Below are 17,741 nucleotides of genomic sequence, written 5' to 3'. Positions count from 1 at the left end.
GTACAATGTGCATGGAAACAGGCTTTTTCAAGGCCAGATACATTAGTCAAACAGATTTACTCCTTGCTGGTGGTACAGGTGTCACATTTTTTTTTAATATAGTATTTTTAATTTTTTAAGGCAGTTACGACAGGAGACTTGCTCTTGACATCAATTGAAAGACAGACATGATTTTATTATGCCCATGAGAATAGATTCTGAAATCACAGAATACACATACACATTTTTCTTGTGTAAATCAGATTCTGTCCTATTTCCTCCTGTGCATTCAGGTCTTGAGTTAGCCTGATTTTGAACTAATTTTTATCTGAAGAAGGATGATAGAAAAAGGTGAGGGGGCTTGACATTGAGTTTATGTAGTGTTCTCAGTTACTGAAGTTAAGCACACAAACAAAAGTTTTATTCAAGCTAAAACTGCAGCTTTGATTAAATGTCTTTTCTTTGAATGATTCAGAGTTGAGTACAAAACTAAAAAAAAAAAATCACTTTTAAAGGGACTTTGTGGCATCTTGGTTTTCCTTTTATGAATAGCTAAAATAGTGTTAAATAAATAGTGGTCTCCATGTTTTGCAACATTTATGCCACTGAACCTTGATAGTCCATTTGCAAGGCAGATAAGTAGGTATTATCTGAAATACAGAACTGTTCTATGCAGGTTTAAGAATAAACATACCGCACAGCATAGAACAAAGCTAGACAGCTAATGCTTTTCTCGATGTAATCCACTCTTTTGAGACATAAAATATTTCTAGCAACACTCAGTTGTTGATACGACTGAGATACAGTGCAGAAAGAGATAGAGCCAAAAGAGAACACCATAGAGAAACAAATGAGCTCCCACCACAGTGCTGCTGTCATTACAACAGATTTTCTCTCCTGCTCTCTATCAAACAATTGCAGCTACTTACCCATTTTTAAATTCTGAGAAAGAAAAATGAGTAGTATTTGCAAGTCAAATGCAGGTGAATATTTTAGGGCCCATGTCTGTGACGAAAAAGCTTTATTAACTCTTCAGCCATATATATCTGCAGTGACAAAGTCATCTCTAGAAAGATAACTTGTAATTTACTTAAAATCATGCCACACACTGTGAAAATAAAATGTTTTCTGTTTCTCACTAGTTTACTTTCCTCCAGCTTGTTCTTTTTTTTTTTATATACAGAAATAATTTTATAATCAATAGGCTATGGCATTTCCAATTTCACATTATGGAAAATACGTTTTAAGCCTACACAGAAAAAGTTCACAGCATATCAGGCACTGTAAATATATCAAAATAATGAATATAGGCTGAATTCTTGCATCTATTGTAAGGATTTTTGGAAGTGCAATACCAAGCTACTGGGTTGCCAGAATCTTCAAGGGTTTGCTATGAGACTACCCACTGGCCTTAGAGCAGCTCCAGGCTATTCCCCTCTCAGCATCCACTGTACATATCTGGAAATAAGGATCAATGGCTGTCATTTGCAGGCTGCTCCAACCTTTTAAATAGGCCCTTGAAGGAGAAGACATTCAAGAAATACATTTCTCTGACATAATGCAGCAAGCATCCTTATTAATCTTGGTATTTTTGCTCTGCCATGTCCTCATGTCTCACATGAACTCCATCAGACTTGAAAAACAGGAACTATATCCCAATTTCAAACATCTTAAAATAGAGGAGACTTCATCACTTCAGCTGTGATCTGAAAGTGATATAGAACTTCAATTACAAAGAGCTTTGGTCAAAGATAATAAACATGAGTTTTAAAGCTATTTGGCCTTAAGTCTATGAGGGAGGGAAATGTTCTTAAAAGGAAATTTTTAAACTCACTTTCCCCTTTAGTTGTGATGTTTCAGCAGGAGGAAAAGATGAATTAGTATTTATGCAATTCTCTTTACCCAAGTATTTCAACATCCATGAAACTATATGATTAAACTATTAATCTTAAGTATTAGGCAGATTAAGCAACTTTCCACTGAGAATGTGGAGACCTGGTGCTATTTTCAGTTCCATCTCTTTGAGTAAATTGCATTCTGTGCACATAGGGGCATCTGGAATTAATGTTCCAGGTTTCACAACATTAGATGCCCACTCTTTGTATGAATTCAGGGTTCATCCACCTCCTGACCTTTTCATTGACAGCTGCCTATGCATATAGCACCAGCATGGCACATCCCTGCTGGAACCTGTACAGAAACAGGACATTGCTCTCTGACAATGCAGCATTATGTCTCATTGACAAAAAGGAAAATGAAGTGAACCTTACTGAGAAATGGTCTATCTATAGCACCTGTAGCCAGTGGGATCCATAAGGCATCTGTGTAAATCTAGTCCTAGTCCAGAGTTTTCTCATTGTTGTTAGTGTCAAACAGATTTTTCATGTCTTTATGTGCTAGCCAGGTAATAAAATTCTCTTTTAATTGGTGCAATTAGTCCATGAAAGTGACACTAAATAAAATACTACCAGTTCCTTCGCTTTTTTGTTGGGTTTAAACCTGAGGACTGGTAAGTTTATTTATTTTTCTTATTATCACTGAAAAAATGCCAGTTTAAGGTAAGAAAGTTAACATTGCAAAGCTCCCAAACTATTAAAAAGCTGAGATTTCTTAAGTGCCATTGAGGGCACACTTGCAAATAACAAGATTGCATAAGTGTAAAGTCAGTACTACAAAAAACAACCACACATTTTTCCATCCTAAAAGAATCTCCAGACTGACAAAAATGAGCATTTGTGTGACAGTTAACTATGTATCACCTGGAAGTAACAGACCATTATTGAGTTTCATACTGTACTTGCAAGACTGTGCTTGCTGACACCAGCGAAAGATCCTTGTGTTGGTTTAGGTCTGGTTTTCTTCCATTTTGTCTTCCTGAGAATTGTCCTAGATAAATTTCTCTGACTTTTCCCTTATTTAAGGAGTTGTTCCTGGAAGAATGTTTCATTGTGCTATTACATACTTTTCCTGCTTCTTGTTATGAAATGTTTGAAAAGTTTGGATATCTACAACTCTTTTTTTGAAGAGCTAGCACTGCTGGTAGTCTCAGCAATATTTTTCTTTTTTCTTATTGGACATGCTGTCACTGGCCAGGGCAGTTATCTGACCTTTATCAGAAAGGAAGGTAACCAAGAGGACACTAAAACATTTGAAAAAAAACCAAGAACAATTCTTTCAGTTTAAGAGAAGGTTACGTGTACATATATGTACATTGACAGGCAGAGAAACCCACTTGAAATCTCTCAGAATGATATCTGCCATCTACACAAAACAATTTTAATGGAACTTAACAAAAGAATGAGAAAACTGGTTTGATATTTGTCATTTTTAACCTCCTCCCCCACAAAGCTAGGAGGATTTGAAGCCTGCGTCAGCACTGCATCACTAATTTCATCTTCTGATGATGCAGTGGAGTGACAATCCAAGCATATTTCCTGAGTTTTTACAGAGTGACTTCCAGGGCACAACATCAGTTCTAATTAAAGTTCTCACGCCATTATAAAAAGGACAATTTCCCTAACTGGAATATTACTGGGGAATCCCTGCAGATTACTTATTTTTGGTAGCAGAGGCAGCTCTCCTGATCTTTCAGTGCAAACCCTGATTAGTACTGACCTGTGATTTCCTGATTGGTTTGGTTGAGTACAATCACAAATCAGATCTGAAAACAGGCCCTAGTTCAGTGAGGTTTAAACAAGATTCACAAAAGCGAATGATAATTATAAATAGATGCAAGAAAAAGGTAATAATTTTTTCCCAACAATGTTACAAAAGGACTTAAAAACCATTACATTGATAGTTCCTAAAGTGGTTTGCAGAAAGCTCTCATCTGTGTTACATCTGCTCATTGCAATGCAAATTGCTTATAAAGCTAATACTTTGCATTTGATAACTTGCTAATTGAAGAATCCCTTCATCCTTTAAGAATATAAATTATAACTTATGTTATATGCCTCACTAGATAACAGGTGTTTGGAGGACAGTTGCTTTACAGAAACACTCACCTAACTCTTACATAAGAAATCCTGCAATCTTGATGCACTCAATTGTATAAATGTCCTTCATCTGCTAGTCTGATAAATTGTTCATCAGCACTTAATAATGATTTTAGTCTAAGCATAAAATGAGCCAGCTTGTTGACTGCTTTGGCTCAGTATGTCTAATCATATTATTTCTTTGGTTTCAGGTTACATGGTTTGGTGCTAATTGTTCTGAAATTGCTTCATTTTAATTGCTGGTATTTCTGTTTTAGTGTTAAATCAAACTGTATTTCCATTAGTACAAACAGCAGCTGAGTGGAAGACAATGGGATATCTCACCTCAATCAGGTGAGAAAAATTAATCCAGAGACAATGATATAATTATAACTAAACGAATTTTATGAGATACTTTAATTTCATATATTATTGCACTATGCAAGTTGTACCTGAGGGTCAGCTAAGCTTTTATTATCAATCTTAAATACAATACATTAATGACAAAAATAGGATAAGATTCTACATGCATGTCTTACAAACCAATTCCTGCATGACAGGCTGAACAAAATATATGCTCAAACCCCATCATTTTAATAGCAAAAGAACATTCTGACAAGTCTGAATTTTGTGTTGTAGCCCAACTAAATAAAGATTTCTCCCCGCAGGTATTGGAGAAGTGAAACCATGTTTCCCACTTATCTTGTAGTGAGGAATAACTTACATAACAAAGAAAGTGAGGTAAGATCCCAAACACAGACAAGTGTTGGTCTTGATCTCTGGAGAAGAAAATTTGAGTATCTCGTTGTGTCCAATAATTTGTGTAGTGGGAACTCCCTTTAGGATCTCTATTTTAGCTATGTGAGATTAGTTCAATATCACATTTTTTTAATGGCGTATTATGTTTAATGGGGTTATATTTATTTACAATAAGTATTTCAATTTGATGAAAATTTTAAGTATTTTCCCATCAGACTTGTCTCGGTTTTGAAAGACAGGTGTCTGCTAAGGAAGGCAGAGGCCCCCCTTGAAGTGGCAGATATAACCCTTTTTCCCTCCAAGTTATTATATTTTGAAATCAAGGGCCTTTAGGCAAAGATGTGGGAAATAGGAATAACAGTTCTTTACTCTATATATATATATATATGTATATAACCAGTCAAACAAAACAACAACAACTATGGCAGTAACAGCAATCACAAACCCAGTCCCAGCCTTCTCGGCTGTCAGGCTATTTCCCCTCGGGTGCAGTTCCGCTCGCAGCCGGCAGGGGCGCTGGCGGCTCCCGGTGAGCAGGGCAGGTGTGATGGTTCCCCCGCGGCTGCAGGGGGCGCTCCGGAGCGAGCTCGGGGAGCATGCGGCACTGGTGGCCTGGGATCCCGGGAAGGGATGGAACAAAGGCTTCACAAACCCCTGGGCAGCTGATCTCGGACTCTCAGGAACAGCAGGCTGAAACGGCAGGGACGGACGCAAATCCCGGGTGGCAGACGAGATGTATCCAGATGGGAAAACCCCACGGAGGCCCAGGCAGGCAGGGCGAGCAGGGCTACAGCGTAGCGGAAGCTCAAAACAGCAGCGGGGCAGGGCAGCCACAGCCCGGTCTCCAGCAGGGCAGGGAAAGCGGCTTTTGGGGGTCCCGGCGTTGTTTCCAGCAGGAAGAAAGAACGGCCAAAAAGAAAGAAGCAGCAGCTCCTTTCTCTGCAGCTTCTCTCTCCGGACGCTCAGAGCGAACTGACCCCACACCCAGGTGTAGACAAAAGAGTAGCCAGGTCCGCCCCACTCCCCTTTTGTCTTTCTTAAGTACAGCTATTTGTCCCCTAGCAACATGCATATGGGAGAAAATTCCTTTAACAGGAAAAAAAACCAGACTAAACTAAAACCCCAACATTATCCACCCCGAATTTTTTCCCATACTAACATGTTACATGAAACTTAACTTTTTTAACCATATAAATCTATGCATTACCCAAATTATATACAAATATACATGCTGATACTGATACAAGTACAGAGCCATGGGTAGTTCACCCTAAAACAAGGTCCCCTTGAGGTAAGCATCAGGTCTCTCCATCCTTTTGCATCACCCACCAGGTGCAACCTGGTCCCTGAGCAAAAACAACCCCACGGATGGGTTTGTCTTTGCTCAAGGCAGACTTTACCCAAACAGTTTTTCCAAGCATACCTCTCATGTGCACCACTGGAACCTTATCCCCGTCTGTTGTTTGTAGGGGTTCAGATTGGGCAGGGCCTGCTCGGCTGGTGGAACCTCGAGTGTTAACTAACCAGGTGGCTCTTGCTAAATGCATCTCCCAGTTTTTGAAAGTCCCCCCACCCAGTGCCTTCAAGGTGGTTTTAAGCAGTCCATTACACCGCTCAACCTTCCCAGCTGCTGGTGCATGGTAAGGGATGTGGTACACCCACTCTATGCCATGTTCTCTAGCCCAGGTGTTTATAAGGCTGTTCTTGAAATGAGTCCCATTGTCAGACTCGATTCTCTCAGGGGTGCCATGCCTCCAAAGGACTTGCTTTTCCAGGCCCAGGATGGTGTTCCGGGCAGTAGCATGAGGCACAGGGTAGGTCTCCAGCCATCCAGTGGTGGCTTCTACCATTGTGAGCACATAGCACTTGCCTTGGCGGGTTTGAGGCAGTGTGATGTAATCAATCTGCCAGGCCTCCCCATACTTGTATTTGGACCACCGCCCACCATACCACAGAGGCTTCACCCGCTTGGCCTGCTTGATCGCAGCGCATGTCTCACAATCATGGATAACCTGGGAGATACTGTCCATGGTTAGATCCACCCCTCGGTCTCGTGCCCACTTATAGGTGGCATCTCTGCCCTGATGGCCTGAGGCATCATGGGCCCATCGAGCTAGGAACAATTCTCCTTTATGTTGCCAATCTAAGTCTATCTGGGACACCTCTATTTTTGCAGCCTGATCTACCTGTTTGTTGTTATGATGTTCTTCATTAGCCCGGCTCTTGGGGATGTGAGCATCTACATGACGGACCCTCACGGATAGCTTCTCTACACGAGTGGCAATGTCTTTCCACTCTTCAGCAGCCCAGATTGGTTTTCCTCTGCGCTGCCAGTTTGTCTTATTCCACCTTTCCAGCCAACCCCACAGAGCATTGGCTACCATCCATGAATCAGTGTAGAGGTAGAGCTTTGGCCACTTCTCTCTTTCAGCTATGTCCAGAGCTAATTGGACAGCTTTGAGCTCAGCAAATTGGCTCGATCCACCTTCTCCTTCAGTAGCCTGTGCAACTTGTCGTGTGGGGCTCCATACAGCGGCTTTCCATTTCCGGCTAGCGCCTACAATTCGGCAGGAACCATCAGTGAAGAGGGCGTATTGTCTTTCACTCTCTGGTAGCTCGTTATATGGTGGGGCTTCTTCGGCACGTGTCACCTGCTCCTCTTCTTCTTCAGAAGATAACCCAAAAGTCTCACCTTCCGGCCAGTTCGTAATTATTTCCAAGATCCCAGGGCGACTTGGGTTTCTAATTCGGGCGCGCTGCGTGATGAGGGCAATCTATTTGCTCCAAGTAGCGTCAGTGGCGTGATGTGTGGAGGGAACCTTTCCTTTGAACATCCACCCCAGCACCGGTAGTCGGGGTGCCAGGAGGAGTTGTGCCTCTGTGCCGATTACTTCTGAGGCAGCCTGGACTCCTTCATAAGCTGCCAGGATTTCCTTCTCTGTGGGAGTGTAGTTGGCTTCAGATTCTCTGTAGCTTCGGCTCCAGAATCCCAGTGGTCGGCCCCGAGTCTCACCAGGCACCTTCTGCCAGAGGCTCCAGGACAGACCATTGTTCCTGGCTGCAGAGTAGAGCACGTTCTTCACCTCTGGTCCTGTCCTGACTGGGCTAAGGGCTACGGCGTGAGCAATTTCCTGTTTGATCTGGGCGAAGGCTTGCTGCTGTTCAGGGCCCCAGTGGAAATCATTCTTCTTGCGGGTAACCAGGTAGAGAGGACTCACGATCTGGCTGTACTCGGGAATGTGCATCCTCTAGAAACCTATAGCACCTAGGAAAGCTTGTGTTTCCTTCTTGTTGGTCGGCGGAGACATTGCTGTGATCTTATTGATGACCTCAATGGGAATCTGACGTCGTCCATCTTGCCACTTTACTCCCAGGAACTGGATCTCTCGGGCAGGTCCCTTGACCTTGCTCTTCTTGATGGCAAAACCAGCTTGCAGGAAAATTTGAATTATTCTCTCTCCTTTCTCAAACACTTCGGTTGCGGTGTTCCCCCACACAATGATGTCATCAATGTACTGCAGATGTTCTGGAGCCTCACCCTTTTCTAGTGCAGTCTGGATCAGTCCATGACAGATGGTGGGACTGTGCTTCCACCCCTGGGGCAGTCGGTTCCAGGTGTACTGCACGCCCCTCCAGGTGAAGGCAAACTGAGGCCTGCACTCTGCTGCCAAAGGAATGGAGAAGAATGCATTGGCAATGTCAATAGTGGCGTACCACTTCGCTGCTTTGGACTCCAGCTCGTACTGGAGCTCCAACATGTCTGGCACGGCAGCGCTCAATGGTGGAGTCACTTCATTCAGGGCACGATAGTCCACAGTCAATCTCCATTCCCCGTCAGACTTGTGCACAGGCCAGATGGGGCTGTTGAAGGGTGAGTGGGTCTTGCTGACCACCCCTTGACTCTCCAGCTCGCGGATCATCTTGTGGATGGGGATCACAGCATCTCGATTTGTCCGATACTGCCGGCGGTGCACTGTCGAGGTGGCAGTTGGCACTCGTTGCTCTTCCACTTTCAGGAGCCCAACTGCAGAAGGATTCTCAGATAGTCCAGGCAGGGTGTTCAATTGCCTAATGCCCTCTGCTTCCACAGCAGCAATCCCAAATGCCCATCTGAGTCCTTTTGGGTCTTTGTAGTAGCCATTCCGGAGGAAGTCTATGCCCAGAATACACGGGGCCTCTGGGCCGGTCACAATCGGATGCTTTTGCCACTCCTTCCCAGTCAGGCTCACCTCAGCTTCCAAAAGGGTCAACTGCTGTGATCCCCCAGTCACCCCAGCGATGGATACAGGTTCTGCCCCCACATGTCCCGATGGCATTAAAGTACACTGTGCCCCAGTATCAACCAATGCATCATATTTTTGTGGCTCTGATGTGCCAGGCCATCGGATCCACACCGTCCAGAAAACTCGGTTCTCCTGTGCCTCTTCCTGGCTAGAGGCAGGGCCCCTCTAGCCCTGGTTATCATTCTTTCCCTGGGAGTACATGCTCGAGGTACCTTCAAGGGGATCCGACATATCATCTTCCCTTCTGTAATACCTGGCAGCTCGGTCACGGGAGGCTGAGGCTACCTTCACCTTAGCGGAACCCCCTCGGTTAGTGCCTCCCTCCTTGAGTTCACGCACCCGCGCTGCCAGGGCAGAGGTGGGTTTCCCATCCCACCTTCTCATGTCTTCCCCATGCTCACACAGGAAAAACCACAGCTCAGCTCGTGGGGTGTACCCTCTCTCTCTAGCAGGGGGACGACGGGCTCTGACTTGGGGGCCTGTGACTCGCACTGGTGCCACACTGACCCTCCTCATCTCCTCCCTCATCTCCTCCCTCATTTCCTTCCTCATCTCCTTCATCTCCTCTTTGAGGTCCTGGACCACAGCAGAGACATGAGCTTTCAGCGGGCCATTGATCATGCTGTCATAATGCCTGAGCTTGTTGGCAACAGAGCCCACTGTTTCTCGGGTATTGTCAGCATCAATCGTTGCAATGAAGGTGGTGTATTGTGATGGCCCTAGCCTTGCCAGGTTCCACATCATCTGTCCTGTGCACCTGACCTTATCGGGGTCATTATCATGCTGTCCATCCTTCCCAAAGAGTACCTCTAATATTGCCACCTCTCTTAGCTGTTGGATCCCTTGCTCGAGTGTCTTCCACTGCATTCTATGATGATACTCCTGCATTCTTTCTTTGTGAATGAACCTTTCTCTCACACTCATTAAGAGCCGCTCCCAAAGAGAGAGAGGCCCTGGCTCCCTCACAAATATCTGGTCCACACCTGGGTCCTGGGTCAACGATCCCAGATACCTTGCCTCACCACTATCCAGTTGCACACTTGTGCCCATAAGGTCCCAAACCCGAAGCAGCCAGGTGGTATAAGGCTCACGCCCCCTTCGCACAATGTCGTTTCGCATAGCACGGAGACTGTCGTGCGACAGGGACTCAGTGATGACTTCTGGCTCTGGCTCTCCTGCTGGTTGTGAGGGCCCTGGTTGCCCATCATCATTAACTGGTCGTACTGATTTGGTCTTATACTTCCTCCTTTGCACAGGGGCGACTGCTGCTGGCTGTGGTTGTCCTTGTGGTTCAGCTGAAGCCTGGACGGTTGTAACATCTGTGGGTTCCACTGCTGCACCATCGGACTCACCCTCTTTGGGGCAGGGAGAGGGTTTTTCACTAGCTGAGGAGGTGTATTCCCTTAGCAATTGGCATATCTCCTGGCGCACCTGGCCCATCTCCTGGCACATCTTGCGCACCTGGCCCATCTCCTGGCATATCCCCTGACGCACCTGACCCATCTCTTGGCACATCTCCTGCATCCCTTTTGCCAGTACCCCCACCCAGTTTGGGTAGTCCATTTCTGAGGTGGACTGTTGGGCAGTATCAGTCTGTGGGGCGGGATCCCTAGTGTCTGGGGCTGTGGCAGGCTCTGGCTCTGGGGTAGGATCTCTAGTGTCTGGGGCCGTGTCAGGTTCTGGGGTAGGATCTCTAGTGTCTGGGGCCGTGTCAGGTTCTGGGGTAGGACCTCTAGTGTCTGGGGCCGTGTCAGGTTCTGGGGTAGGATCTCTAGTGTCTGGGGCCGTGTCAGGCTCTGGGGCAGGATCAGGCTCTGGGGTAGGAACTCTACTCTCTGGGGCCATGTCAGGTTCTGGGGCAGGATCTCTAGTCTCTGGGGCTGGTGTCCGGGTAGATATCCAAGCCAATCTCAACTTATCCTTGAATGCTAAATAGAGTAGGCCTATCAGCAGCAGATGGTTAGTATTCACAGGGAATTTAAACCCTTCGAAAATTGATGGGGTGGGCCCAAAGAACTGGTTGAGGGGTTGGGAGAAAACTTCCCCTGGTGTCATTTCCTCACAGAAAGTACCATTGTTAACATAACCCCAAAAACATGTGCTCAGTGTGTGATAGCTGTTTATCCATGTGCCCACATTCCGGAGGAAGTTAAAAACCCATGAATTCCTCACCTTCTCGACCCATAACGCAAGCTGGATAACAGCAATGGTAGCCTTAGTCAGAGGACCCATATTCAAGTAAGGAGCTGCAAAGCGGAAGAATATAGCCACGGCCACATGCCACCCGAACCAGGGTAAACTAGACCACATAGTGCTGCCTAACAAGGTTCCAATATCCAGCACACAAAATAAAGTTATCGAGGAACTGTTATTCCTTTTTCATCTCTATCTCTTAATGCCCTCAGGCCCCACATTGGGCGCCAAGATCTGTCTCGGTTTTGAAAGACAGGTGTCTGCTAAGGAAGGCAGAGGCCCCCCTTGAAGTGGCAGATATAACCCTTTTTCCCTCCAAGTTATTATATTTTGAAATCAAGGGCCTTTAGGCAAAGATGTGGGAAATAGGAATAACAGTTCTTTACTCTATATATATATATATATGTATATAACCAGTCAAACAAAACAACAACAACTATGGCAGTAACAGCAATCACAAACCCAGTGCCAGCCTTCTCGGCTGCCGGGCCCTTTCCCCTCGGGTGCAGTTCCGCTCGCAGCCGGCAGGGGCGCTGGCGGCTCCCGGTGAGCAGGGCAGGTGTGATGGTTCCCCCGCGGCTGCAGGGGGCGCTCCGGAGCGAGCTCGGGGAGCATGCGGCACTGGTGGCCTGGGATCCCGGGAAGGGATGGAACAAAGGCTTCACAAACCCCTGGGCAGCTGATCTCGGACTCTCAGGAACAGCAGGCTGAAACGGCAGGGACGGACGCAAATCCCGGGTGGCAGACGAGATGTATCCAGATGGGAAAACCCCACGGAGGCCCAGGCAGGCAGGGCGAGCAGGGCTACAGCGTAGCGGAAGCTCAAAACAGCAGCGGGGCAGGGCAGCCACAGCCCGGTCTCCAGCAGGGCAGGGAAAGCGGCTTTTGGGGGTCCCGGCGTTGTTTCCAGCAGGAAGAAAGAACGGCCAAAAAGAAAGAAGCAGCAGCTCCTTTCTCTGCAGCTTCTCTCTCCGGACGCTCAGAGCGAACTGACCCCACACCCAGGTGTAGACAAAAGAGTAGCCAGGTCCGCCCCACTCCCCTTTTGTCTTTCTTAAGTACAGCTATTTGTCCCCTAGCAACATGCATATGGGAGAAAATTCCTTTAACAGGAAAAAAAAAACAGACTAAACTAAAACCCCAACAAGACTGTACCATTCTATCAGAAGTAAAGCTTTCTACAGCCTGCTATTATTCAAATTAAGTATATTGCAGAAGGAACCAAAAAAAAAAAACAAAACAAAAAAACCCAAAACAAACAAACCAACCCCCCCTCGCCAAAAAAAAAAAAAAAACAACCAAAAAAACAATTCAGTGAAATAAACTTTTTTCATCGTTCATGGAATGTGGTAATCTGTTTACCCACTGCTTTTCTAATCCCATATTGTTCCCCGCCCCTGGCTTTTCCTTGCCCCTAGCCCTGCCCACTCCTTCGGGCTCTCCCTACTGGTTCCTGTACTCCAACTCTGCCCATGTACCGCCCCTGAGCCCCTGAGAAACCCCCCCCTCAACCGATCACCAGGTCTCTCTGCCTCTGGGGGTCGCTGGGAAAAGATGTAACTATTAAAAGTCCTCTGAAACCCATATGGAGAGACCCTTCTCGCCTCCTTCGCCATCACTGTGTTGTAAGGATAGCTAGCCAGAGCAAGAGTGCGGAGCCATCCAAAATGGACTACAGGAGGGTGAAAACAGTCGCACTGCCCTAAGCAGCTCTGCTGAGCTCTCAGGGAAAGCTGCAGCTTGGTAAACTAAACCTAGCATTACAACAGTTGAATGAAATTATTTGGCTATTTTTCCACTTTCTGCAATCATCTCAATGTTTTTACATTACATTATGTCAAATAAGTTGGCACTGATGATTTATATCATCAAAATAGATTTATTGTAAAGTACATTTAAAAGAAAATTAATCAAAGTTTGGGGTGGTTCTCTTGTCATGCATGAAAGCCACATTTGTGTTTTAAAATAATCTGAAATAAGAAATGAGAACTTAGTTAATGTCTACAGAGTACAAAACACGAAGCCAGTTATAAGATCTTAGTATTGCAAAGATGACTGAAATTAATTAAATTTCATGGGGCAAGAAATCAAAAGTATTCTAGAAGGAGTGATATGTGGCTTTTCGTTTAGAAGGCAGAGTGATATCCTTGCTATGTGCCCAGTTCTCATTTTCTTTTAAAAACAGTCTCCAGTTGTTCTGTTGTAATTCATACCTGTTTAGTTGGGACTGGTTTTTCTTAGCATACAAGAAATGAGGTCTTATTTCCTTTCTAAGGTAGTCTTCCATATTCCAGTCACACTTCACACACATGCACCTAAGAAGTGCAGAGAGGTCTCCTGGAAACAGCACAAAGTAAAACATCTACATTTCCCTTTCCAGAAGTTCAGGGCTTTTCTAGCAATTACGTTCCTCTTCATACCCCATAGTGGAGTGATATGTGTGGGGTGTTCAGTGTATCTTAATGCAGAATTCGTTGTTGGGTTTTGGATGTAGTCTGCTGTCTGTGTGATGAGGGGGAAAAAAAATTAGAGTCTGGCATGTAAAAAAATTCAGTGTTGTTCCACTGGTATAAATCAAGATAAATTAACTGTAATGCCAGAGAAGTATTAGAAAGGGGAATTTTCCCCATTTTAGAGCTAAGAGAGAATGAATTGTAAATATTTGTCTCATTTAACTTCTATTCATTCAAAATGGAATACATGCAGATCTGAAAGCAGAATAACACAGATTCACTTGTTAATTATTTGTCTCTCAAAAGTTCAAAACTACCTTTACCATGGTTGATTACCTGTTTCCCTCAATTAAAAATTAATGATCTCTCATTTTAGGGGGCAAGGGGATAAATCAAAGGTATTAATTCAACACTATGGATAAACAGATTCCTAACCTCCATTTGGAAAGTGGCTCCCTGTGTAGAGGGGAACTAAAGAAATGTCAAATTTGAATGTGCACATGCGGATGGCTTTCAGAAAAGGTGCAAGTGGAAGCTGCCTTGCTAAAAAATAATGGAAGGATAAGTATTCAGAAGTCATATTTAATCAAAATTAATGCCAACATATGTTTTTACACACAGGATATCTGAAAAATGGGTCTTCAAATGATTTCTGTTTTAATTGAGGGAGCAGAAAATGACAGGACATTAAGGCATAAGGAATAAGGCATAAGAAAAGTTTTACATGTTTTTGTTATCCAAACAACACACACACCAACCCAAACCATGTTAACCTCATGCAACAGTTTCCAATAAGGCAGTCTATGAGAATACTACAATAAAAAACCTGGAAGAATAGCTGGAAATGCAATGTATATATGTCAATACTAGGGTGCTTAATGATGTTACAGAATTTCTCTTTCTTTAAAATATTGATTTAAAAATATAAATTCATTAACAAAAAAATAGAAAATAATAATTTAAAAAATCACTGTTTTCTTAATTATAGCAAGTATCATTGTAGAACTGAGTGAAATAATTTTGTGTATCCTTAGTTTCCACTGGGGTGGAGTATTTTGATGAGAGCGTTCCATTTGTCATTCTAAATTAAGGACTCAATGCTTTATAAGCATCCAATCAATTTTTCAGGTTGTTGCGTTGTTATCATTGGGAACAAAAACTTTAGTAACCTGCTTAACTGTATAATTTTTCACCTGCTTACCTGTTAAATAATGAAAAATTTAAAAGTTCAGTCACAGTAATTCGCACACATCTCTGGTTTCATATACAAGTTTTGCTATTATTGTTGTTTGGCCTGTGGTCCTATGGAAGTATTTGATAACTGATGTTAGATTTTGCTTTTCTGAACTAGTGAAATAAAACCAGGAGAAGGACCCAACAGTACTGAAGGGAGGCACTGAATTTTTCAAATTTAATTTCAGATACCTAAAATGGTGTCCCCTCTTTTCAGTCATGTGATGCAATTGTTATTTAATCTGTAGTAATTTCAGCTGTTGTTTTATAGCACAGCAGCTGTCCTATATCAGTCCAGAAGCTCATATTATTGTGCCCTGCCTCCAACTACATCTGTGAACAAATGAGAAGAGGCAAGAAATCAAAAGTATTCTAGAAGGAATGGATACATGGGTTTCTGTGGAGATACTTACAGCTTTTTACCGGCTAGGCTCGCAGTTCAATGCCTTAGAAAGCCTCGGGCAGCCTAGAGAGGTAGCACGGGCAATCCAGCATTTCAGTAGCTCTAAAAGCGGCAAATATTAGCTGCAAAGCTGATACCACCAGCAGAAGCAAAGAGGGAGAAATATAGTCTTCAGCTTGCCTAATTCCCGCAATTAGAAGCTTTCAAACAGAAACAGAAACACACAGATGTTTGCAGAAAGGGTTGCAAAGCCAAAGAGGGCGGGCCCCCTCTCGTGCCCTTCTTTTATTCGGAGAAGGGGAAAGGGGAGGACTGGGGGCGGACCCGGGGTGACCGGCCAATCAGACACTGCTAAAGAGTCTGAGTTACATTTGGTTTTGCCCGCGCTTGGAACAAAGGAGTTCAGAACACATGGCATAGGCAAGTCCTGGCTTGTCTTGGGGAGGGGGAAGGGAAGCTCAGAACAGGTAGCAACAGGTTTCCTCTTCCTAACACAAACTGCTTCATACTTAACAATATTTTGCACAGAGGCTGCCTGAGTTATTAGTACATATATTTGGTAACCATATGTTTTTCCCAAGTCTTCAAATAAATTGCTCTTCCAAGAACCTGTCCAGCCTGCCATTTCATTCTTTCATGAATAAAACAGACTTGACAGAGATCACAGCTTGCTATTTGTCTGATTAGGAGACACCTTTTGTTGTTTTGAACTAGGCTCCTACTAGCATGTTCTGGAGGTGGTGAGAAAATCAATTTGCTTCCTACATGACATGATTTGTAGACCCGCCTTCCAAAATTCTTCTAATCCCAGCTGGAGAGTACTAGTTTACTCAGCTGGACCCAGTACGGAAGTTGCTTGGTACCTTTGATCATCCTTGTTGTCCCTTTCTGAAGTTTCTCCCTTTCCACTGGATTTTCTACTGTTTGTTTTTAAGATGAGGAGATCAAAATCAAGTGGCAAAATCAAGACCTCATGTTCCACTTAATTATTTCCTAACAATTTTCAACTTTATACTTGTTTTGATCTGCAAATGGTTTGGATAATGAATTTGACTTTTCATGGAATTATATGGCAAATACACATATTGAAAATTATCCCCATACTACAGTAAAGTTGTAGATTTGTTTTGAACATTCCATTATTCTATATTAAACAGCATGTTGTAAGACTGTCACAACATTTGTGCACCTCTATATCAGTGTATGTATCTTTACTCATCTCTCTCAGATGGAGAACAAAAGCATATAGACAGTAGGTGAGTCACACACAGCGCTTGCAATGATGTGCATGATGAACATTGGATCTCTATTCTGATGTTAAGTAACTTGGATTAGGCATTTTCTTTCTTGGCCCATCTAGAAACTCATCAGGCTTAACAAGGTTTAACAGTGAAATGGTTATACTGCTTCTCGGTTTTCATAGAATCACAGAGTACAGGGTTGGAAGGGGACCTCAAGGATTATGTGGTCCAGCCTTCCTTGGCAGAAGCCCAGTTTAGACAGGGTGGTTCAGCACCTTGCTCAGCCAAATCTTAAAAGTGTCCGACATTAGGGAATCCACCACTTTCCTGTGTTTATCCTGGTGGATGATTGTTCTCAGGGGGAAAAATTTTCCTCTTGTGTCCAAATGAGATGTCCCCAGGAGTGACTTGTACCCATTACCCCTCATCTTCTCCATATGACTCGTTGTAAAAATGGAGTCTCCATCATCCTTGTAACCAGCCTTTTTAATACTGGAACATGGTGATTAGTTCTCCCTTAAGCCTTCTTTCTCAAGACAGAAAACCCCAGTTCTCCAAGGCTTTTCCCATATGGCAGGTTTCCTGGTCCTTTGGTCACCTTCTCTGGACCTTTGCCAGCCTGTCCACATTTTTCCTGTATGGCAGGGGCCAAAACTGAACACAGTGTTCCAGGTATCGCCTTATAAATGCTGAGCACAGTGAGATAACAACTCCTCTATCTCTGCTGCTGCTTGTTGATGCAGCCTGGCATCCCCCTGGCTTTCTCTGCCATAGCAGGACTGTTAACTGAACCTGTCCAAGGACATCCAGGTCCCATTCCACAGGGCTGCTCCTCAGACAAGTAGATGCCAATCTGTGCTATGTTTTCCCAGGTGCAATACCTTGCACTTGTCCTCGTTGAACCTCCTAAGGTTCTTGTTACTATTCCAGCCTATCTAGGTGTCTCTACAGGATGGCTGTCCCTTATGAAGTGTCCACATCCCCACTTAGTTAGGAGTCATTAGCAAACTTCATTTATTGAAGATACTAAACAGCTTTGGGTCCAATATCTATGCCTGGGGGACCACATTTTTGTGACAGGCTGGCCATTTGTAAAGGAGCTTTATACCACCACCTCCTGGGTGCAACCAGGCAGCCAGTTCCCCACCCACCTCACAGACCACCTGTCTAGGCTGTAACATATCAGTTTTTCTAGGCGGTAGCGCTGAGAATATGTATTGAAA

At 44.1% G+C, this 17,741-nt stretch overlaps 1 protein-coding gene across 2 annotated transcripts; it reads right to left on the bottom strand.

Annotated features, from left to right (window-relative positions):
* Positions 1-9,159: 9,159 nt before the first annotated feature.
* On the bottom strand, positions 9,160-11,488 carry LOC121657401. 2 transcript variants are annotated; one of them, XM_042013089.1, is made up of 2 exons: positions 10,726-11,488; positions 9,160-10,647 (listed from the first exon to the last, which is right to left on the bottom strand). In XM_042013089.1, the coding sequence occupies exons 1-2, from the start codon at positions 11,303-11,305 to the stop codon at positions 9,161-9,163; spliced, it is 2,067 nt and encodes a 688-aa protein (XP_041869023.1). In that variant the 5' UTR covers positions 11,306-11,488; the 3' UTR covers position 9,160. The 2 variants fall into 2 exon arrangements, with proteins under 2 accessions (XP_041869023.1, XP_041869024.1); XM_042013090.1 differs by having other exon boundaries at positions 9,160-10,686; positions 10,804-11,488.
* Between the last annotated feature and the right edge of the window lie 6,253 nt (positions 11,489-17,741).

This window comes from Corvus kubaryi, unplaced genomic scaffold (genome assembly GCF_017639235.1).
Source record: "Corvus kubaryi isolate FWS band 111438036 unplaced genomic scaffold, C.kubaryi_AGA036_p1.0 split1-37296, whole genome shotgun sequence".
Taxonomy (NCBI): domain Eukaryota; kingdom Metazoa; phylum Chordata; class Aves; order Passeriformes; family Corvidae; genus Corvus; species Corvus kubaryi.
Note: the sequence above shows the minus strand (reverse complement) of the source record. Positions and strands in the feature narration are given on the sequence as shown.